The sequence below is a fragment of the Olea europaea genome, chromosome 19 (genome assembly GCF_002742605.1).
Source record: "Olea europaea var. sylvestris chromosome 19, O_europaea_v1, whole genome shotgun sequence".
NCBI classification, from domain to species: domain Eukaryota; kingdom Viridiplantae; phylum Streptophyta; class Magnoliopsida; order Lamiales; family Oleaceae; genus Olea; species Olea europaea.
In genome coordinates this window covers 8,828,324-8,852,614 of record NC_036255.1, presented here as the reverse complement: position 1 = coordinate 8,852,614, position 24,291 = coordinate 8,828,324, and the positions used below count along the sequence as shown (strand labels likewise).

Here is a 24,291-nt window from a genome sequence, read left to right as displayed (position 1 = left end):
ACATCAATTTACTATTTTAAAATGCATTTTTACATAAAAATGCCTATCAAACCCTCCTTAGCAAGTAAATACTCATTTTTTCCAAAAGAGAAAATTGATACCTTAAATTTATTATAATTGCTTAACCACTCCCCAATGACATAAACCCCTCAAACTATGAAGTTCACGACCCGTGAACCTTCTACCACCATTGTATTGCTCTGTCAAACTTTCGACGTTTCGACAAATTTTTCATCTACACTTTTTTTATCTGTGTAGATTAGATTGGTGTCAATCCAAAACAATTTGAAAATATTATTTCATTGTTAATTGAACAAATTGAATGCCATACGAAATGGGTTAAGCGTCTCTTACAAACATGTCTCACTTATGGATGACAAAATGCGTGACTCACAATTGAGGGAACATGCTAACATTAATCTTATTTTATTTTATGTCTTTAAGCTCTTGTTTAGTGGCCATTTTTCTATGAAATATATTGTTTTAAATAGCGAAAATTTTTAAAGAATGTGTGATTAAAAAAATAGAAAAGAAGTTTTGAATTTATGCATAAAATATTATATTGTGTATATGTGTTGTTGAAAATAAGTATGCAGAAAAAAGTTTCGAAAAATGAGAGACAAACAATGACTAATTTTAAATAGTATTTAAATAAAAGAAATATTAAAAATAAATAAGTAACGGAAAAAATGGACGTGTGAAATAAGGATATTTTAATCCTAGGGATGAGAAGGGTCACCTATCCTGTTGCTATCTCTAAACTATTTGTATTGTTGAAATCAATTATGCAACTACAATGAAGCACTAAGAAAAGAGAACTTGATCCATTTCAACTTTTGGGGACAAACATACTATTCAAGCAAGAACTTGGTGACCAATAGTGCAATTTTCCCAATATTAACTATAATTAGATAATAATAACCTAAAGTTTTGCCTGATTTACATTAAAAGGCTCTACTACAATTTTTTTCTTACGTATTAGTCCCTGGAGTTTGCTTTTTGCACTTTTCATCTATAATCTTTATGTTTATAAATATCAATAAACCATTTCATTATTGTGCAGCAGTTGATTACTTTAAAGGTAATTCTCATTGCATATTGGGATAATATTTAATCAATCAATAATAGCTAAGATTTCATAATCCAAATAGCATCATTGTTGTGCTACTTAAGCCAACTTAAGCCTAAAGTCAATTTTAACTTTCTAGCCAATGTACTAGCTAAACTTCTGATAGAAGATACTCGATTGATTAGTTACATATATTTTGTAAAAAGATTGATTCCTGTTTGACGGGAATTAAAATTAAATTTTTAATAAGTTTTGATAAAAGTTGGTGAAATATATTGTTGAAAAATTGTAATTCTCTTGAAATATATAGTTAAAATTAATTGTTAATTTTAACTTGAATTAAAAAATAGATTTTAATCCCTATCAAACGGGGCGAAATAAAAACAATAATCTTTGCCCTTATTTGGGATCCATTTTAGTTTAATGCATTTTCTTGTTTCTTTATTTTTATCACACATTTTTTAATAAAATAATATTAAATGTAAATCTTAATAGTTTTTCTTATTTGTTAATAATACATTATTCAAAAAATTACTATTCCTAAATAGATTTTTTATCCAAAAATTCATTAAAGTGAAACCCAACCAAATGCTAAAAAATGCAATAACTTCCTTGCCAATATATTAAGGGCCCGTTTGAGCCTCATTATTTCTCATTATATTAAATTAAATTTATCTCTCCCCTTACTTTTAACCACACAATCTTCAATAAAATGATATTACACGTAAATCAAAAAAATTTCAATCACTCATTTTTTTTTAAAAAACACTATTCATTTCATTATAATGCCAAATAACGAGGCTCGAACATACCCTAAACACCACGTACAGGCTCATGTTTGGCCACGGGTGGGTGTAGATCAGAATATTTGGGTGGGGTAGGGTTGGAGTTTATGTGGTGAGTGGATGCGTGAGCTTGGGAAAGATGATTTTTTTCTAAATTCTTTTTTTTTTAACACAAATTTAATTGCTTTAAGTGAGATTTATTTGTTTTCTATGAAAAAAATATGGGATAGCATTTGTTATTTTATCATTTTCTTTTTACTGTTCTCTTTTATTGTTGTTTATTTAATGAGAAAGACAATCCGTCGTTTAGTGGTCATAATAGAAGGACGAGTTTTCTTACAAAATCAACACTTGGAGGTCAGATGGATTATGAGAAAAAAGGTTGTGCGTAAATTTTGCTACGCTTTGCAAATGTGAGGACGAAAAGTGCAAATTTCCCATTTTAAAATGTTATAAATAGTTAATGCACCACGTGTGACTTGGGTGACTGGTGGAGCCGCTAATGGGTGACGGTGCGTATTTTAGAAGGGTGGTGATGGAGTCCAAAAGTGGAGAACATGCTTAGCTTTGACATCAAGCCTGCATCATTATGTGAATACTGTAGGCGGCTATGCATGTACATAGACTACTGCGTAGGTTTTTGCCCAAAAGTAGAAGGGGTGATCAATGATTGATTTTCGGAACTTGCTGGGTAGAGAAACTATACAAACAGAAGTCATACAAAACAGACACAATAGTGAGTGTGTGGGAATTTTTTGACATTTTTATCATAACATGGGTTTCACACATGTTAAATTTCTGATAGAATTCCATGAAACAATTTTCCATATAAATGGGATTATTCTTGATTTTCATCACAGCCATATAGAGTCCATCATTTAAAACTAAATAAAATAGACTATATTGATGATGAAGATGGATGTAGTGATATTTGATAAAGTCATTGAGGAAATGTTGATGTACGAGATGTATTTTAGTAATAAGAGGTGTGATTTTGACAATACTGACGTTGAATCTTCAAATAGCTAAGTGTGTGTGAATGTGTGTGTGTATATATATATATATATATATACACACACACACTTAGCTATTTGAAGAAGACAAAGATAACCTTCAAAAACTAACAAATATTTAACTTGATGGGCGATGGCTGGAAGCATAAAGAGAGTTTTCTTATTCAATTTTGACAATACCCTTTTCATAAAGACCAACGTGCACTAGGTTAGTTTATTGCTGAGGTAATGTAAACCTTTGGAACTTATAATACATTGAGAGTTATGAAGTACATAATTATTACATATAGACGCTTTTTAAAAATATCTCGATCAATATATCCTGAGCATTCAAGCTCGTCCACTGCAACTGAGACGGCATTATGAAGTGAAACTCGGCAAAGATCCATGACTCCAATAGCAAGTAGATCTTCTTATATTTAATTTGGTCATCGAACTTTGTCTGCCTCTTCGCACTAAAGTAACAAAAATATTGACCTTGTGGTGGTGACAATTGTAGGAATTGATTCAAATAATTAACCAAAAATTGGAAAATGAAAAGGTGTGTAAAAGTGGAAAATGAAAAGGCGTGACTACATGTCAAATTCGACCAAATATTCGGATTTGATCCGATGGTCAAATTACAAAAGTAAATAGACCAACTTATTCTACTCGTCGAATAGATCGTCGTGGTATATTTTGAATCTCGAAACCAATTCCAGATGAATGAGAAATTGCGGATTAAAGTTGGAAGAAATGAAGTGTTGCAACTTTTCGAAATGATGTATATTTTGACCAAGTGTTGAAACTTTTTGAAAGGATACATGTTTTGGTCCATACTACTTCATTTGTACCCTTTCTACATCTATAAATAGAATCCTATGGACATGATTTTGGGTACACCAATTGCATTGAGCATTCATTCTCCTCTTACAGTTCTCTCCTTTCTAATTTCATAGCATTTTCATACATTTCCTTGGTAGAGAGAGAATTCCGTTCGAGTTCGTTGGTCGAAGCCATTTGGACTGCTCCTATGGCTTGACGTGATTGTTGTCTCTTAGGAAATGATTGTCGAAAAATCATTAGCACCGATGCGGGGCAAATTCATCTTAAGGACCAAGTGTCAAACACTTGTCTCGACCAAAAATTCATTACTTGCATCTTTCTTCCTACAGTTTTCTGATTTCTTTTTGTTATATTTTGATTTCGAAAAATAATTAACATTGTTTATATGTTTATGTTGCAAGGTTCAACCAAAAGAATAATTTGCTTTCATTCAAGAATCGAAAGGAATGAATCCATATCTATACATTTAGATTCGGTTACTTTTATGTTTTGCTTCTCAAATCCTATTTCGGTAAGCCGAAATTACATTTCGATTTTACGCAAGTAACCGATTTATTTTTGTGAATATAATATGCACGTAATCGACGTGAATTTTCCCCAACAACAATGGCAGTGGCGGTGGAAGTAGAAGAGCACCTAACTTGCATAGAGATAGAAACCTATATATATAGCCCCCAGGGCATATCTCCCAGTGGCAAAGGGGAGGGCGGATAGGGCTCAGCACGGCAGTGTGCAGAGTTCGATTTCCCACAAGGTGGAATTGGCTTTGTTGCAAGCGGGAGTTACCATATGAGTTAACAGCCTTGGCCTATCCATGTGCTCTCCACCCTGACTCCTGAGAGGCACATCCTGCGATTTACCTCCTCCACGATGGCCCAGGACAGGGTCGGTGGGGGCCCTTAAGGTTGGGATTCAACCTTTTTTAAGAAACCTATCGAAATTTAAATCACCCGGTTCGCTCAATACCATTTGTATCATCATTATGACAGTGCTCTTCCACTTGAACGGAGCACTTAGTACATGCCATCATTACTCTGTCCATTGAAAGATTGTTAAAATATTGCAATTTCAATTTCAGGATCTTGCAAAAATACTAAATACTCAGGTGCTTTTCAACTTAAGAAAATTTATTCTTAATTCAATTCGCATTCAACAAGAACTTAAAAAAGGAAAGAAACGTGCTGCCGAGGATAAGGAAAAAGAGAAAAATAACATAATTATGCACTGTCCATCGTCATTGCCAACTAGAAGAAAAATCCTCCAAAGAAGTGTATCTTCATTGGAATTGTGAGCCTTCTCCTTCAGTGATTAGCATCTTCTTCTTCACAGAATTTTGAGTACTGGTTAGAGTCCATCAAGGATTTTACCTCGTCCAAATTCTCGATCTCCACCTTTATGATCCATCCATTTTCATATGGGCTTGCATTAACCTAATCAAGAGAAATAAGAGGATTAGAATCAAAGTAGCAGCATAATTACAGGAAGATCCGCAAAAATAGAATACTTGAAAAAAAAAAAGAAAAAAAGAAACGCGGTAAGGCATCCGGGGAACAACTCTTTGGTTTCTTTTCTTAATGTGACTCTACTATTTAGTTCTCTCTTTCAACAAATCATCAAATTACTCGACCATGAACCATGGAAACATCATTTTTGGACATGAAAACATGGACGAGTTCGTCTCTATCTCTGGTATGTACAATAGCCAAGTCAAAATTCCGGAATTATAGTTTTGGAAAAGAAATTTCAGATACCGTAAACGTTTAAAAGAAGGGAGAATAACAAGAAACTAATACTTTACATTTTCCATTAGCTACAGCAAGCAGCATTAAGTTAACACTAACGAGTGAACTTGTATGTTAAGAGAACTTTACAAACAGCCCAAGTAGTAATGTCTGTGACGTGGTAGATGATAAATTTGGTTAATAATATATGAATTTACCTAAACTAACCATTAAGAAAACAACCATATCATCCCGAGCAAATTGCCATGAGCCGCTCATTGAGCAGAACATACTTTATAAAGACATCTAAAGGGGAGTTAGTTTTATTCTTTTCTTAAAACGACTCCGAACCTCCACAGCCTACTGAAGTTTCTAATTATCAAACATTTGAAACTTTTGATAAATCTGAATTGTTTTCAAAGAACACAAACTGAAAACATAGAATTTCTATGCTTACAAATGTGTCAGCAACATTTTTAGCTGAAGGATAACACAAACAAGAACGAAACACGTCAATATCTAAATCACATGACACAATCCCACTATAAGGCACCATGACACGGCTTAGGCACTTGAATAGGTTAGTATCTGCCATGTGATAGCGTATCAATGGCGGATTAAATCGCATATTATTGCACATTGAGGCCCAAGGAAAACGTGCCCTATTATCCACTAGCTTGAGGAGAATAGAACAATAATATAACATAGAGATTACCATTGAAGAAGGTGCAATCACATTAAACTTTGCAATTAAGGGACAATATATCATGGACTCACCAAACCAGGAGAATTATTAAGCTCTTCATTAACTTCAACCACCTTCCCTGAAATAGGGGAGTTGATGTCACTAGTTGCTTTAACGCTTTCGACAGCACCAAAACTTCCACCTTGTGTCACGGCAGCTCCCACTTCAGGCAGTTCAACATACACAACATCGCCCAAGTGATCTTGAGCATGATCGGTTATGCCAACCGTAGCAGAACTGCCATCAACTTTCACCCATTCATGAGTCTCGGCATACTTGAAATCCTTGATAACTGCATTAAGTTCGAGAGGAAATATTTTGGCAAGATTGTATCTCGATGGACAAGGTCATAAATATTGCTTATTTAAACATAAAACCCAATAACAAAATGTCAACATCGTATTCTTTCTAAAATTTCTTTTAGTGTGAGAATCTTCAAGATCAAGGTCCATGATAAATCAAACCAGGTGAATCAGCATCAACTTTGTTGTATGAAAGATTCTTAATTTGCAGATTTAAATGTTGAATTGTCTTATATCACAATAATAGATTAATGTGCCGTGTAAGTGAATAAATACTTCACGATGCAAATTAGGCAATTACACGCAGCCAAAAATCTAAGTACTGAATGCTACACATAATTATAAATAATCAAAATATTTGCAACAATCTAGCTTATTTTTTGGAGGAAATATTGGTGTGATTGGCAATTATATGTATATCCAAAATAAGTGAAAATTCAACATAAAATAATAACAATTCATATGTATTCAACTACTTGGGATTCAAAAGTTACGACCTTCTCTGTCATTACAACTAATGGAATTAAAAAATAAAATAAAATAAATCCATGATCGTTCATTGACCCGGTGAAACAAAGCACAACCCAGTTATCCACGTTATAAAAATCAGATCTTCACTGAAAAGAACCTCAGATCACGCAGTTTTCATACAGGAAAAACATTAATGAGATTCATTTGTCAACAAACCAATACAACAGAGGTTGGTGAGAACTGAGACATTTCATATAGGAGAATTTTCCTTTTATAAAGTAACCAATATAAGAATATATCTAACTTTAGAGGATTCTGATTTCCACAATTCCTAACGGCAGATTAATTTCTTTCATTGATTCAAAAAATCTTTTATTTTAGTAAAATATATTTAAATTTACATAATTTGAGTATAAAAATGAAGATCCCTTGGGGATAGTTCTGAAAGGAGCATTGAAAATGTCTGATTGATGGTAAAATATCTGCATCAAGAAATCCAAGATCCTTGCCGCGCTGCTTGCGTATTGCTTCTTGCCTAATATGGTTCCATAAGCCACATCGAGGTATGTTTTGTACACAATAATCAACAGTAAAGTATAACCGACAATATTTCAACTTATGTTTTCTTTAATCCAATTTAGTCCGACGTATTCCAACATACCAAATATGCCATGAGTGGCTTCCTTCGGAGAAGATGGAGTCGATCTCAAACCTGCAACACTGTCCCCAAATCTTTGTGCATCGTTCTAATTACAGTAGAAACTTGCTCAATCTGATCTTCACTGGAGCAAGAAGAGAGTAGCACTTTGGCAGTTCCTCCATCTGGATAACAACCATTATCAATCATCTCTTCAAAAATTTCTATGCATCTTTTGTACTGTTTCTTTCTAGAGTAGGCTCCAAGTCTGGACGTCCAAGTCACCACATCCGGTTTCAATTTCTTGGCCGGAAGAGAAGTGAATAGCTCTTCCATTTTCTCAAAAAATCCTGCTCGTCCATACATATTGATCAAGATATTGTAAGTACTTATGTCAGCTTCATATGGTCCACTTTCCATGGCAGATAAAACTTCTTCCATTTTTTCAAACTGGCCTATTCTACCGTACAAGTTCATCATACTATTAAGAACAAAAGTGTCAGGTTTGAGTCCCAATTCATGCATACGGTTCACAATTTCTTCGCATTTTGGCACGTTTCCAATTCTTGAGTAGGCTGATAAAAGTACCATGTGGGATTTCATAGTTGGTTCTATTCCCAGTCGCTGCATTTCATCAAAGACAGACTGTGCATCTAGAACACAAACAAAAAGGTTCTAATCAGTGAAAAGAATGACGAAGTTCAGCACTAATGAAACTTTCATATTCATGTTTGTAGTCAAACAAGTCTGATTCTCACAAAATTTTGGGTTGACTACATGAATCTTTACTCTGTTATATCCAATATTTATGGAAAGGTCCAATAATATCTTTTTTATAGCAACCAACTCAGGTCTTAACAATACTGGGATCACAAGGCTTTTATGAAGGGGATTTTCATGACCACAAAGGCATGCCACAATAATCCAAATCATCGTTCCCTTAATTTTTTCTTACTAGTTCCACTTCCACTTGAAGAGCACCTAATGGATGTGATTAGAACAAGCTTGATGAGAAGAGTTACAGAGATTCGATGTAGTAAGAAGACAGCTACCAAGTTAAAAGGTAGTATTGAAGAGCAGTTACAAAGCTATTTATGCTTTATGCAGAAATGATGATGACTTCACTACTGTGTGGTCATCTTAGTATGAATAAAAATAAGAAACAAGGATATCCCTGTTTGAAGTATTTGGGAAAAAATGTCACATGATAGCTAAGACATAATAAAGGAGAAATTGGATTGATAAAAACCGCCTTAAAAGGCTGACACACAAGGGTTCGAAGCTAGGAAATATGCAGGTAAATTGTGTAGCATAGAGAGCTTTAATTAACTTCAAATAAAATACCTTAACGACTCATGACTTTTTGTTGTCATTCTCTTAGACTCTTAGTGAATTAACATATACAGAAAAGAGTTGAAACAGAAATGTGTTTGACATGTTTTGTCATGTTGTGAGAATTCGGTATTAAGATACGAAGACTATTTTCCGTCTAAGTATAAAAAGAACTACTAATTCAGCGTTCCTTAAGAAAAATATTGCAAATTGGATTCCAAGAGAGGTAAGTTACCTTCATGAAGACCTGCTCTCCCATAGGCATCCACCATGATGTTATACGATGCTCTGTCTGGTTCACAACCCATATGCTGCATGAGAGAAAAGATTTCTGCAGCGCCACTTGGAATACCTGCCCGACTGTTAGGTGAAGTCAAACTTCAGTCAGTTTTACTCATCTCGAAGTAAAATTCAATTATCACTGTTAGGTGAAGTAAGTCAAACTTCAGTCAGTTTTACTCATCTCGAAGTAAAATTCAATTATCCTAATACATCTTCAACTTGCCTATTATAAACCAAGCCTGAAGATGCTTGGAACAAACCAACTCAAACGAAAGGATAGTTATCTTGTCATCCTGAAAAGCCCCTAATTCAATTATCACGATACATCTTCAAAATGCCATATCGTATGCTTTGGTCCGAAAGATTTAGTATTCATAGACTCATAGTAACTAGACTTTATATGGTTAAATACGTTCCAGAATATCTTAATTAGTTTGAATCAGTGAAAACGCAACTTAGAACCCACACTGAGTGCGGTAAAGTGACTAGAGGAAATCTATAGAGTATGAAGCTGCTCTTTCAATCGACCTGTAGGCTTCCATGAGGGCATTATACGCATACACATCAGGCTCAAGTCCAGCTTCCTGCAGCTGTTCGAAGAATTCTTCTGCTTTTTCACACAGCCCATCTCTTGCAAATGCATTCACAAGAGCAGTGAATGTACAAATGTTAGGTTTACATTTTTTGTTTCTCATTTCACGGAACACTTCTAAAGCCATATAGGATTTATTTTCCTGCACCGTTAGAAAGACACATGTCAATGAGAGACAAATAACTTCTAAAGATTTAAAACCTAAAATTAAGAATAACGTTATGAGAATTCTAAATCTTGGACAGGATATGCATTTTGTCATCATTAATAAATGCATCAATATTCAATGGACCAACAGCTTATACAAATATGGGCTGCAAACTGTTGAAACATCAAAGGATCTTCAATCTTAAGTTAGTGACCCCAAGGACGTGCAATCACTAAACTTGGACAAATTACTTGGTAGAATGTTTAGATTCTCTTTAACTTAAGTGGTTAAATACTTCGACGAGATTTTATAATTTATGATGGAGTCACCTGACGACAAGTAAAATAAATAAACTAAAGAAAATGATTACAACCATGAAGTTGATCAACTATCAATTAAAGGACAAACTCGTATCTAAATCACCTTTCCATATTGGTTGATCACCAATGTGTAAGTATCAGCAGTTGGTTCGCACTGCTCTCTCTTCATCCTTTGGAAGATCTCGAGAGCTCTTTGTCCCTTTCTTCCTTTAATTAAGCCATCAATATATGCATTGTAAACAACTGGACCTGAAAAGGTTAAATATATTATGTTTATGCTGAATCTTGAAAGTGCTTGGATATAAAGCCAGTTAAAATAAAATGTATAGTTCATACTTATGGCATTGACTTAACAACTAGACAGCACTCCCTTAACATGACTTGGCTAGGTGCTCCGACTAAGGTTGGAAAAGGAACTGTACACCATGTTAGTTTGCAAGTATATTTAGAAATGAGGTTATATAATATACAATGAATTCAGTTGCAAGAAATAACTGTTTGCTAAACTATACAAGCACATAACTTTAATTGATAAACCAGCTAAATGAAACATAAAAAATGACAATATGAAATATATGACTTCACCATTCACGTAATATATATAACTTGATTATGGAAAACATTATGGAAGCACCGAAGCATACTTGGGGGAAGGCCATCCTTCTGCATCTCAGCAAAGACAGCTTCAGCCTGCTCCAGCAACCCACATCTACAGTAGGCTTTTAAAAGAAGTGCATATGTATCTTCAGTAGGGATACATCGAGCTTCAAGGAGTTCAAAATAAGTGGATTCTGCTTTTTTGAAGAGTAATTTCTGGCCGTAAGCCTCTATAAGAATATTGTAACAAATCACATCTGGCTTGAAGGAGCTTTTGTGCAATATCCATTCACACATCTGAAAAAGTGCTTCTAGTGTCATTGACTGTGTAACTCATAGGCATATATTCAACGAAAATTTCCTATCCCTGAAGGAGAATCATGTGTGCACAAGAGATGTAAACAGTATGTCTAGTTCACCTTTCGGTTGGCACTAAATAAACATTTTTGGCTTTAAACTTTACTCCTTAATGATATCTTCTTTATCTAGTGCCTAGCTATACAGAATTGATTAAGATCGGGACACAACATGTGCATTGAGACTCAATTAAAAGCATTATAATATGTTCTTGTCGTATTAGATAGATTCCGCGAAATACAATGATAGGAAGGCCAAAAAAAGGTTGGAAGAGCGTTTGGTGAAAAGTTGAGAGGACCTTTATACAAATTCAGAAGGTTTATTTATGTGCAGAGACAAAGTCCAGCTAGAGACAGAATCAAGTATAAAAGCATTCAGGAAGACAAATATGATATTGAAAAAGAGGCATAACCAACACTTTTAAGAAGTATTATCTATTAATGCTTTTATGTCAAAACACAATCATCAGGGGATGGGTGGGGGAAGGAACATTGTGCTATGCAAACTAGAGAGCTTTCCAATTGCCAGCAAGGACAAGATTCAACATTTGTTACTTCAAGACCTGTTTCAGAAGTTAGTTTTGCAATGTTCAAGCCCGGTAGAATTGACAATCAAATACCGATTAATGCCTATCAGTGTCCATCTAGAGAAAATAACGAGAAGATAGTTAAGAGGAAAATTAAAATTCGTGCGAGGTCTATACCAGTATTATTGGATTCCATTGTTTATTGAGACGAAGTCGAACAGCTATACTAATTAGGTCGTCCCAAGTGGTATTCGTGAGAGGAAGATTGTCAAGAGAGGACCAAATTCTATTTACATCCACTTCCTTCTGTAGAAAGTTCAGAATCTGCTGAGCAATAGGGCTCAACACAGGGAAAATTCCATCAACAAACCCGGATCCGTATTTCCACCCTTGACCCCTCAAAGAACCACCTGTACCATAATGACATTTAGGCATTCGAGTAAGAAAGCATTAGAATGTGCAGAATATAAATATCAACTAGACATTGTGTTACCCTTTTTTCTTGAAACTTTTTTGTGATTAAAGTTTCTAAATCTCCCGCGTTTGTCAATGAAAAGGCTATCGCGCTTCCACTTCTCAACAGGTTCATCACTTGCACCTTTGGCTCTACACTTAAACTCTGTATTACAACTTCTTCGTTCAACCAATATACATATTGCAGGAATTTTGACAGACAACGTAAATAATTCATCAGAAAAGGTTGAACTTAACACGTAGTCAATCCCACCACCGAAGTTCAGCATTGGCCTGATGAAAGAATGCAAAGTTTCCTCTTGTCAGTGCTTAAAATAAAAAATTAAATGAAAATCAATCTATAGCTTTCAACAATTTCTGAATATTATCACAAGAGTTAATGTGCTTTCCCATGAATTATTCTTGAATTACAATAAGAAATTTGCACAGAGAAACTGTCACTTAGACACTACAGAGTCCTCTCCTCTGGTGATTTCTCCACACAAAAAAAAAAACAATTCTTAAATCAAACTTTTATTATGAAGAGACAATCAGATTCAACTGTGCTGTTGGAAAAATCATTTGTAACTAAAAACATAAATTCGGTCTTAATTATAATATATAAGATAAATAGATAATGTAGAAGGTGTTGAAAATTGAGCTCGCATGCAGAAATTAAGAAGGAAGAAGAAACTTACATGAATGAGCATGAAAATTGAGCCACTCAATTTGCTCTTACTAAACTAGAGTGGATAAATGCATGCAATAGATACATTATCTTAAAATATCTGAAACACATGGAGACAAACACCCACACTCCCTCCATCCATCGGTCTGTCTGGTTCTACTCTAGTCGTCTCTGCGAGTCATTTTCTGTGGTGGGGTTGTTGAATGAAAGTCGCACTTCAGCTCCTTTCACCAGAATAGTTATAGAATATAAACCCGAATCGACCCAATTAAAGTGATTAATACAAATTGAAATAAACATTAGTTTTAAATAAGAAAATGATTTATATACCATATACATATAAAAAGTTTTAAAGCATATTTTAAAATTAAAAAACAATTATATGTAAATAGTATACTTAACAAAGATAATTCAAAGACAATATATAATTATTTTAAATGGAAAATTTTAGCATTAGTGCACTTGTAATAAGTAGACAATGCGTCGAACTAACGAACTTTGACATGGTTACTGTCCAAATGTCCCGGGGCAACAATAACACTAAAATTATGAAACTTGTTTGCAGTCTTTGAAAAGGCTAAGTGGCATGATTCGATTTGGAATATTTTTGGCCGGTTCTCAAGCAAAATCATTTTTTGAGATTCAGTTTGACTTCAAAAAAATTTTTTATCCTGGTGAGGAATGACAAAATATAACTTCTATAAGCTTGTTTTGGAAGTCTATAAATAATTAGTATTCGAATTCGAAATCTATAAATAAGTGCTAACTATCGTTAAATGCAGTTTTTATTATTCAAGGACGTCACAATCAACAAAAAACGCATAAGAAATAGAACAAATGGTGGCAGATAGCCACCAAAAACAGATAATTTTTCAAAATGGCCGTTGACTATTGTTTAAAAAAAAATTCAAAAATTTGTAAAAACCTTAAAAACTCAAAATTGCCCATGACATTTCACTCTCAAACCGACGTCTGGAGAAAGAAGGGGAAGAAATAGCAAGGAAATCGACGGCTTTTTCTTGGGAGGAGACCGACCGACCACCATTAGAGGCGAAGAAAGTAAGTTTTGCTAATTTTTTCCCCATTAATCTTTGGACCTGAATGTTAAATGTTTATTTAGTTGAAAATAGTGGTAAAAATCAATGCAGATTATGTAAAATTACTAGAAAATAAGTTTTTTTAGGTTTTGGTGGTCGGAGATCGTCGAAAATGGCGATCTCCGGGCAGAGGCCGTCTGTTGCAGACCCGTCTGCAACAGACGGCCAAGTTGGGGCGGCCCAGGCCGTCGTCTGTATTGAGTATTATTTTTTTTTCCATGAGAATTAAAATAATTGAAATGTTGTTAAATTATTATTTAAATGAAAAATGAAAAATGTTAATAATCAAAATACGCAATTAAAATTTAATTACAGTTTAATTGAAAGAAATTTCTAAGATTTGAAATAAATAATTAAATATTTACGTTTACTTTGTTCAATAAATAATTTAAATAATTGATCTATATAAGTAATTAAATCAAATAATTCAGATGAACAATTGAAACAAATAAATGAAAAACCATTGGGATAAATAATTAATTGAAACTCACAAAAATAAATACTGAACATTTAAATAATAATTAAATGATAAATAAATAAATGTTAAAAATCAAAATATGCAATTAAAATTTAATTGATACAAATTTCTAACATTTGAATTAAATAATTAAATATTTATGTTTGCTTGTTCAATAAATAATTTAAATAATATATCCATATAAGTAATTAAATCAAATAATTTAAATGAACAATTCAAACAAATAAATAAAAAAGAATTGGAATAAATAATTAATTGAAACTCACAAAAATAAATAATGAATATTTAAATAATAATTAAATGATTATTTAAATGATAAATGAATAAATGTTAATAATCAAAATACGCAATTAAAATTTAATTGATACAAATTTCTAACATTTAAATTAAATAATTAAATATTTACGTTTACTTGTTTAATAAATAATTTAATTAATCTATCCATATAAGTAATTAAATCAAATAATATTTAAATGATAAATGAATAAATGTTAATAATCAAAATATTAATTAATGTTTAATTGAAATAAATTTCTAACATTTGAAATAAATAATAAAATATTTACGTTTGCTCCTGTTCAATAAATAATTTAAATAATCGATCAATATAAGTAATTAAATCAAATAATTTAAATGAACAATTGAAACCATTAAATGAAAAATAATTGGATAAAAATAATCAAAGTAAGTAATTAAAATGTAGATAAACAATTGAAATAAATATCTAACGTTTAAAATAAATAATTAAATATTCAATTAAATAATTAAAATAAATATTGAATAAACAACTAAAGAAAAATATAACAAATAATTACATATTTACGTTTAAATGTTCAATAAATAATTTAAAGAAAATAATTAAATATATAATATAATAAATAACTAAAATTAAGCATTCAATAAACAATTAAAATAAATGTTAAATAAAAATAAACAATTGAAATAAATAATTTAGATAAACAATTGAAATAAATAATGGACATTTAAATAAAAATAAACAATTTAAATAACTAAGAAATATAAATTTTCAAAATAATTTATTTAAATATGTAATTAAATATAAATAATCAAATTTAACTAAATAAAGAATTGAAATAAATTTCTAACATTGATTAAAATAAACTATGAAATAAATAATTTTACAAAAATTAGTTTTTCCCTTTTTTATAAGTTGTTGTGTAATTTTTAATTCATTTTCTTTATTATCTGTTATTTCGTTCGTATATTACTTACAGTTCGGTAAGTTGAATTTTGTGACATCATGTTTCAAATGTTTTAACATTTGAAATTTTGAAGAATGGATTACCCTTTGGACGCAACCTTAAGACAGGTTCCTGGAAAAGTTACGTCGAACTGTAACTTTGTCAATTTCACAGCAGTGTTGGATTCACTGGACGAGGAGCACGCAGAGATATTACGTCGATCCTGCCTATGGCTCCTGTATTCATTGCGATCTGTACAATTCTCTGAACAGTTGATCGATTCATTACTGTGTCGGCTGCTTAAGCCAGTTGACGGAGATGCCCTCCACTTTGATCTTGGGGGCAAGGTTGCTACATTTTCTCTACTCGAGTTTGCCCTCATCACTGGATTGAGATGTACAGGCAAAGAGGCAGCGAGGGCCAGTATTTTGACAGACAAGAGGCTGTTGAATGATTATTTTAATCGGCACACGACAGTGACACTGGCGCAGTTAAGAGATACATTCATGGGATGCGACCAGATGTCCAACAAATTGAAGTTGGGGATGGTGTTTATACAAAAAAGTGTACTGAGGTGTCATCACAGGAAGATGTCGATTGATGTTTTTTATTTGCAAATTGTTAATGACATCGATACGTTCAATAGCGATCAGTGTAAGGAGAGATGATTTGTCGATACTTTACGCGTCTTCAGGAGGGGGCATTCGATGCCTGGGGGAGATAGGTCGGAGCGTAAGTATGATGTATATGGCATGCCGTCAGCTTTGCAGGTAAATGTTTAACATAATGAGTTATCCATTTTTTTATTAAATTGTACATATAATAATCGTAATTGTTGCATATATGGATCTACAAGACTGTTCCCATCCTGATTGGTTGGTATGCGAGGAGAGATGATACATGCATCCCTCGGATGCACCGCTAATGAGCACAAGACAAGCCCCTTGCAAAACAGTTATCAGATATCCTAGACGATCCTAAGGTACGTATTATATATTTGCGCTTTCTGTTGTATGTCATTTTCAAAGCTCGATATGTGGTCAGTAATTCGATGAAATGTCAATATGTCAGCTTGAAGTCCTCACTGAGCTAACACCATCGATCGAGGAGGAGGATCAGACTTATATCTTCGAGTTATTGACAGATCGTGCTGCTCGAGAGAGGCCTGAGTCCATTTTCGATTGGGACACGGTATGTCAATTGAATATAATATTTTGATTATCGTTATAATTTTTTAATTAAGTTATTGATTTGTAATCTTTCTTTTTTAGGAGCGCCGTCGACCATCACTTTCGTCGAGGGTGTCACATTCCGTGAGGATGTCGCCTCCGCTGAGGGTGTTACATTCCCCGAGGATGTTGCCTCCGTCGAGAGTGTCACCTCCCTACATGCGATCACCTCCGCTGAGAGTGTCACCTCCCTGCATGAGATCACCGTCTCCTATGTCCGAACACATCCTACGTGGATCAGCTGCACATAGTCAGAGCACTTCCATCGATGATATGTTTCGATTTATGATGGAGATCAGAGGTGACGTAGCTGACTTACAAGGCGAAGTAGCTGACTTATGACGTGATGTCGGGATGGTACAGGTCGATTTAGAAGACCTTTATGCTGAGGTCTTAGCGATATGGGCGACATGGTAGGCCTGCGTGGAATTGGCGAGTATTGGGATGGAGGGGGTGGCGAAGGGACAGGGGCTATCAGGACGGAGGGACAGGTGGCTATCGGGACGAAGGGCCAGGCGGCTCAGGGAAGACTTCGGCGATACTGTTAATTATTGACTACCCTCAGTCGGTTAGGAATGCAAGGTTCTCGACATCTCCAATTACTTCCCTCAACTTCGTGAAAAATCAACGCATTGACAAATCATTTGCTCCGTCAACTATGCCGAATGCAAGAGGGTAAATCTGGATGTTAGCATCTTAACATGTTGCAATAATCAACTTGCCCCCGTATCTCATCTTGAGGGTTGTATCGTCGACTAGGATTAAGGGTCGCATTGCGTTTCGAAATTCTCGAACGCATTGTCCAAAGACCATAAAAAAATACTTGAAGCGATTCTCGTCATCCTTCTCAAAAAAAATACCGATCCATTATTAATTCTTCCCATGTTATAGCAAAACCTGACCAATTAAATAAACAATAATCATAATTTAAATAATTAAATAAATAATATTAAAAAATTAAAAAATTAACAGTTGAATTAAATAATTAACTACACATTAGATAAAGAATCGATAAATAATTAAATAAACAATTGAAATTAATGATTGAATTAGTTAGATAACTATTAAATAAACATCTAAACAAAGAAATACTTGGCCAATTTATCGGTCGAACCCATTAAGTCCTCCAACCCGCATTCTTTGGCCTTCCAAGCCTTCTGATAACTCATGACCACTCCGTACTCTCGACAAACGTCATTAATAATGTCCGAAGATCTGTAGATTGTTCGTGGATCTTGAAACTTTTGCATTACTTCTCGACCAGTGAATCATGATCGAGCTTCGTACAATCATTTCGACGAATACCCATTTCGCACGTATGTTCCCATGCATACTTATGAACCACAAAAAACTCATTCGTGTTTATTTTCGTTGCTCGCAAACACTAAAGGCAACTGTCGTCAATGCAGACAATTTTGTAAGTCGATTTGTTTGATTTTTTTCACTTTAAACTCAAAATTGTGTTTCAAAGCAATCCGATGAACAACTTCTTGCAAATCTTTCTCCGTGTCAAACAGTTGCTCGACATACAAATCATCATCATCAGGGACTATACGCAAACAATTAGAGGACCGTGCACTCGGTCCAGCATGTGAGCTCCCACTAGACTCATGTCTCAAACGGGATAAAGTAATCAAATTCTCATTTGTAAAGTTATTATCTCTTTCGTTGTCTTGAACTACTGAGGAAATTCTGTGTGTAACAGTGAGATCGTGATGAGGAGCAACTGTCTCTCGAATAACTACAACATCATCACGCACTATTTCCATTGTATCCCAAAACTCATTCACATTACGATCCCCATCATCGAAATCTTCGTGTTCACTCTCGGGGACATTCTTCTTCATCAAAGTTACGCAAATAGGAATCGCACGTTTCTAGTTCATTTCAATTAAAACCTTCATTTCAATTTCAGAAGTAACCATTATAGGTGGAATTGAAATAGATGTATGCTCGCCCATTAGAAATCCCAATTCCATGGCGTACTCAGAAGGATCGACTTTCAGCAAATTCTGTATCTCATTGTACATTTCTGCATATGATGTACTTGATGTTATTACAATTGCAGTACAATCATGTCTTTCACTCGTCCATTTCCATACCCATCGATCATTTTTATTATTTTCAAATTCACCAAAATAACAAATCGGGACAACAGCTGATCCCATATCTGCAGTATGAAACATCATTTATTAAAAAAATTGTAATTACGAGAATAAAATGACAAAAAAAATATGACACAAAAAAGGGGCCCATGTTCGGGCCGGATTAAACATTCGGCCAGGACAGCATCCGGCCCGGGTGTCCTGGCCGGCTATCTTCTACATTTTGCATTTGAACAGATGAATTTTTTTTCCTCGTTTTTGCTAAAAAAAATTATACATCCGTTTAAGACTATAATAATTTATTTTTTTAAAATCATACGTTGAAATAAGATTTAATTATTCAAACAATGTACTAATTTAACTAAAATGAAATTAAACATACGTATTTATACTTACCAATTTCAAGTGCCGACTGTGAGTAACATTTTTTTGTTGAGCCTTTGATAATTTTTTGAGATTTTAATGTTCAAGCTGATGGAAGAGGAAATTTCTTTTTAATTATGTTGGAGAATCTGATAAGAAAAGTAATTTCGTTATGAAATTTAAGTGGGATTATTTGGATTTATTAATTTTTTAAAAAGAGTATTATTGTCTTTTGAGCAAATGATATGTTTTTGTAATTACAACACATAATAAGGGCAAAAATGATATTTACTCTTCAAAAGGCTCTTTTGGTGAATGACAAAAAAAAATTTGGTTAATGTAAAAAATTGGTATTTTGACTGGGTGGTTCTTAAAAGTACCCCTAAGAAATAACGGGTTATGGGCTGAAGTTTTGGGCCAAGATAGGGTTACCCCAATATTTAGACGGGCTCAATTATTGGCCCATCGCAAATGTTCTGCCCCGTCTTAGCCCATAAATGGAAATAGCCCACGAAAGCCTCTTCTCTATCAAGATTTTGGGGAAATTCAGTAGAATCAAAGCTCAAGATTTTAACGATTAAGAATTATTTTTGTTAAAAATCTCTCACTTTTTATCATTCATCGACGGTTTTAGCAATATATTTAATGGTAAAGATGGATTGGACTTGGCGTTTATCAGACCGTGTGCGCTAGAGGCATCTGCAGCTGTCGAATTAATTGGTGCTGAAATTTTTTGTTGTTTAGTTTATCAAGATTTTGCGGGAAAATGTGTTTAACTGTGTGTGTTTAATCAAAGGGTCTACTTGATTCACTATCTTCAAGATCAAATCGTAGTCTCATGGTGTCCCTTGTATTTCTTTACCTAAATAGAATCCACCACCATCACATAGCACCCATAACGCTTCTCAATGGCCTTTTCTCCATTCAATTCTGTCACTCTTGCTCCACGCTCACACCCTTCAGCCACGCCCCCACCATTCCATCTTCAGTTGTTGAAAAGGTCTGTTCTTTGGTCTGTGAATCATACTACAATCGACAGCAGAAAACTATATATTTCAATCCGACACTTCCTGTAATAAATTTGCCTATAAATTCAGAGTTCTTGACGCCGGAACAGGCCATAACTGTGGTTGCCTCATTGGCTGATGAGGCCGGCACCATTGTTGCCTTGAGTTTCTTTTATTGGGCAATCGGGTTCCCGAAATTCAGGCACTTTATGAGGTTCTACATAGTTGCGGCCATGTGCTTTATTAAAAATGGCAACTTCGACAGAACCCATGAAGTATTGCATTGTATGTTGCGAAATTTTGGGGAGATTGGGATGTTAAAGGAGGCTGTCAACATGGTTCTTGAAATGCAGAGTCAAGGAATGGTTTTGAGTGCTTACACTTTGAATTGCGTGCTGAGCATTGTGAATGAGATGGGTTGTCTTGAGATGGCTGAGAATGTGTTTCATGAAATGTGTGAGAGGGGTGTTTGTCCTGATGCTTTATGTTTTAAGTCCATGGTTGTGGCTTACTGTAGATTGGGCAGAGTTTCTGATGCTGATAGTTGGTTGACAGAGATGTTGACTCGAGGCTTTCTTGTGGACAATGCAACATGTAGTTTGATTATCGATATGTTCTGCAAAAATGGTTGTGAGAACAGAGCATTATGGATCTTTAATAAGATGGTTGATATTGGCTTGACTCCCAATGTGATTAATTATACTTGTCTGATTGATGGGGTGTGCAAGAGGGGAAGTATCAAGCAAGCATTCGAATTGTTGGAGGAGATGGTTAGGAAAGGTTTGAAACCTAATGTATATACCCATACGGCTTTGATAGATGGTCTTTGTAAGAAGGGATGGACTGATAAGGCCTTTAGGCTTTTCTTGAAACTTGTTAGGAGTGACAATTACAAACCCAATGTGCAAACTTATACGGCAATGATCACCGGATACTGCAAAGAGAAAAAGTTGAATCGGGCAGAGATGTTGTTGAGCAAAATGCAAGAACAAGGATTGGTTCCTAATACGAACACCTATGCTATCCTCATTGATGGGCACTGTAAGGTGGGTAATTTCGATCGGGCATATGGTATGATGGACACAATGAGTACAAATGGTTTAACACCAAATATTTTTACATATAACGCAATTGTTGATGGTCTCTTTAAGAGAGGAAGGGCCAATGAGGCTTATAAGTTGCTGAAAAAGGGATGTAGAAATGGACTGTGTGCTGATAAAATTACATATACCATTCTCATATCTGAGAGCTGCAAGCAGGAGGATACTATGCGAGCTTTAGCACTTCTTAATAAGATGGTAAAAGCTGGGATCACTCCTGACATGCATACTTATACGACTTTGATTGCAGCACTTTCCAATCAAAGAAGAATGAGGGAGTGTGAGAAAATTTTTGAGGATGCTTCAAATATTGGCCTGGTTCCAACCACTCAAACTTACACAGCCATGATATGTGGGTACTGTCGAGATAAAAACACAAGCATGGCCATGAAAGTTTTACAGAAGATGGTTGAATGTGGTTGTGCACCTGATAGTTTTACTTACGGTGCTTTGATAAGTGGACTCTGCAGGGAATCCAAGTTGGATGAGGCCAGAAGACTTTATGAAGAAATGATAGACAAAGGACTTGCCCCATGTGAAGTTACTCGTCTGACAATAGCTTACGAGTATTGCAAGAAGGATGAATGTTCTACAGCCATCGTCCTATTAGAAAGATTAGAGAAAAAGCTATGGATTCGCACAGTCTGCACCTTAATTAGAAAGCTTTCTTGTGAAAAGAAAGTAGGTATGGCTGCTCTGTTTCTCGATAAATTATTAGATAAGGACAAGAATGTGGATCGGGTAACTCTTGCAGCATTCATGACTGCGTGTTATGACAGTAATAACTATGCTCTTATTTCTGATATCTCTGAGAGGACGATGATGAAAACAGGTTAGCTTTTGTTTATTCAAAGCATGATTTTTATTCCTTTTACCTATTTATGGTGCTGATTAGCTAGTTATTCATTTTTCCTGAGTGAGTAAATTGATCGTTTCCTGTTCCTTCTCCATTGCGGTGATTTTGGCATCATTACATTTTTTGAGAGACTCATGGGGGAGCCGTGGATTCTATTAAGCTGTTCATTATCGTATTTGTTACAGGTGGCTTGATTGAAGAGTGAAGAAGTAATTTTGACCTGCAATTTAGAGCAGTGACTGGTGATTTGGTTTGTTCTTAGAGCAAGAACTGGTGTCCTGCTAAAAGAGATGTCCTTATATCCCGTGGAGATGAAACGGTACTGCATGTTCAATTGGAAACTTCTATGGAAGACCAGGAATCCGCTCACGCTCAAACTTTGCCAGGTGAATTTACACAAAAAGGTTTTTCCTTTTTATTGATTGGTATATATACAGAGTGAGGAGAATAGAGCTTCAATGAGGCCCAACTTATTCTTGCACCGTGTTCTTTGGTTTTAGAACTTTGCAACATTTGTATTCTTGCCTGATTGTAAGTATTAGATATTAGGAAAGTCTACAAGACCTAATAAATCTATGGTCTTTCACTGACCAGTTGCTTGGCTTCAGATAAGTTCACCGGGTTATCCAGAGTAGAAAGAATGTGCTTTAAGCATAGAATTGATGAACAAATGTACTCTACATGGACTATTTTTGTGGACTCTTGCTTTCAAGCTGCATTATATTTGTAACTGTTTTAATGAACTAGTTTACAAATGACCTGCATGAAATGAACTAGTTTACAAATGACCTGCATGATGGAACTGCTATTAACTAAGACCTCCCATGTCTCTCTCTGAGTGTGCACGTATGGATTTAACCCGACAAATAACTAGTGAATTTACGCACATTTTTTTGTAAGATTGTCATATGATTTTTGAATGTTAAATTTCAGACGAAGCATATAGATGCATCATGAAGTGAGCAAGATCCTCAGTCGACAAGATAGATACACAATCATGGCTATGAAAGTTTTCCAGACGATGGGTGAATATGGCTGTGCACCTGATTGTCTTATGATTCTTGGATAGGTGAACTCTACAGTGGAATCCAAGTTGGATGATGCTTGAAGACTTCACAAATGATGGACAAAGGACTTGTCCAATGTTAAGTTACTAGGCTGACAATATAGCTTAAGAGTATTTCAAGAAGGATGAATTTTCTATGGCCATTATCCTCCTGGCAAGATTAAGAGAAGCTATGGGTTCTCTCAAGTTCTTAAGTAGAAATGGCTGCGCTGTTCCTCGAGAAATTGGATAAGAATCGGAATATGGAGCAGCTCACTCTTGAAGCATCCATGACTGCATGTAATTTTACCTTAATAACCATGCTCTTATTTCTGATGTCTAATGGGACAACGATGATATTGGATTAGCCTCCCTTTTTCTTTTCTATTTTTGGATGATTCGATTTTTAACCACTAGATAAATTGAACGCATAATTTTATTTTGAACTATTTATGGTCCTGTACTAGCTTATTTTACTATTCATGAGTGACTAAAGAGCATGTTTGGTACAGCTTAAAATTCAATTAAAATCAATTTTTTTACCTTTATTTCAATATTTTAGCCGTCATTTTTGAATTCTTATTTCACAGGTAACACTCATTTTAGCAACCGAATTTTCTTCTTTCTTTTGCTGGTAAACTTCTTGGGAATTTTCGATTATTAACAATTAGGATCTTGAACTGAAAATACCATTTTCTTACTAAAAAACTACGATTTTCCGAATAAATTGGATTTGAGAGTAGAAATTATGATCGGTAAGATAAAAGAGAGGGAAGCCTTGGGATTTTCTTCTCCTCTCTTCCACCGGTAAGTGTTGATGGGATTTGCGTATTAATGTTAAATACTGATAATAATAAGAGTATAAAACAAACGGAAAAGGGAAGTATTTCAGAGTATAAAAAACTATGGGGACTAAGATTGGAAATTCAAAACGGGTGCTGGGTGT

At 34.5% G+C, this 24,291-nt stretch overlaps 3 protein-coding genes across 5 annotated transcripts; 1 reads left to right on the top strand and 2 right to left on the bottom strand.

The window, feature by feature from the left end:
• Positions 1-4,733: 4,733 nt before the first annotated feature.
• On the bottom strand, positions 4,734-6,502 carry LOC111368306 (glycine cleavage system H protein 2, mitochondrial-like; the record flags this gene model as incomplete). Its single annotated transcript, XM_022989539.1, has 2 exons — positions 4,734-5,122; positions 6,191-6,502. Coding segments are annotated over 2 exons (441 nt in total), but the record flags the coding sequence as incomplete, so codon positions are not given.
• Positions 6,503-7,277: 775 nt separating this feature from the next.
• Positions 7,278-12,932, bottom strand: LOC111368716 (pentatricopeptide repeat-containing protein At2g35130). Its single transcript, XM_022990126.1, has 8 exons — positions 12,874-12,932; positions 12,216-12,469; positions 11,900-12,132; positions 10,887-11,136; positions 10,346-10,491; positions 9,711-9,916; positions 9,136-9,260; positions 7,278-8,221 (listed from the first exon to the last, which is right to left on the bottom strand). Coding segments are annotated over exons 1-8 (1,800 nt in total). The 5' UTR covers positions 12,876-12,932; the 3' UTR covers positions 7,278-7,637.
• A 6,943-nt stretch (positions 12,933-19,875) lies between these two features.
• On the top strand, positions 19,876-23,845 carry LOC111368714 (pentatricopeptide repeat-containing protein At4g19890). 3 transcript variants are annotated; one of them, XM_022990125.1, is made up of 4 exons: positions 19,876-22,276; positions 22,486-22,686; positions 22,909-23,026; positions 23,234-23,845. In XM_022990125.1, exons 1-2 carry the CDS (start codon positions 20,176-20,178, stop codon positions 22,503-22,505), a joined length of 2,121 nt encoding a protein of 706 aa, XP_022845893.1. In that variant the 5' UTR covers positions 19,876-20,175; the 3' UTR covers positions 22,506-22,686; positions 22,909-23,026; positions 23,234-23,845. The 3 variants fall into 3 exon arrangements, with proteins under 3 accessions (XP_022845893.1, XP_022845892.1, XP_022845891.1); XM_022990124.1 differs by having other exon boundaries at positions 22,895-23,026; XM_022990123.1 differs by lacking the exon at positions 22,909-23,026.
• The last annotated feature ends 446 nt before the right edge of the window (positions 23,846-24,291 follow it).

Coding starts and splice junctions, on each gene's coding strand:
- LOC111368716 (XM_022990126.1), bottom strand. Junction 9,917..10,345: donor TGATCAACCAATATGGAAAG/GTGATTTAGATA, acceptor CTAACGGTGCAG/GAAAATAAATCCTATATGGC. Junction 8,222..9,135: donor GAGAGCAGGTCTTCATGAAG/GTAACTTACCTC, acceptor TTTGTGTTCTAG/ATGCACAGTCTGTCTTTGAT.
- LOC111368714 (XM_022990123.1), top strand. CDS start 20,176: ATGGTGTCCCTTGTATTTCTTTACCTAAATAGAATCCACCACCATCAC. Junction 22,277..22,485: donor GAGGACGATGATGAAAACAG/GTTAGCTTTTGT, acceptor TATTTGTTACAG/GTGGCTTGATTGAAGAGTGA.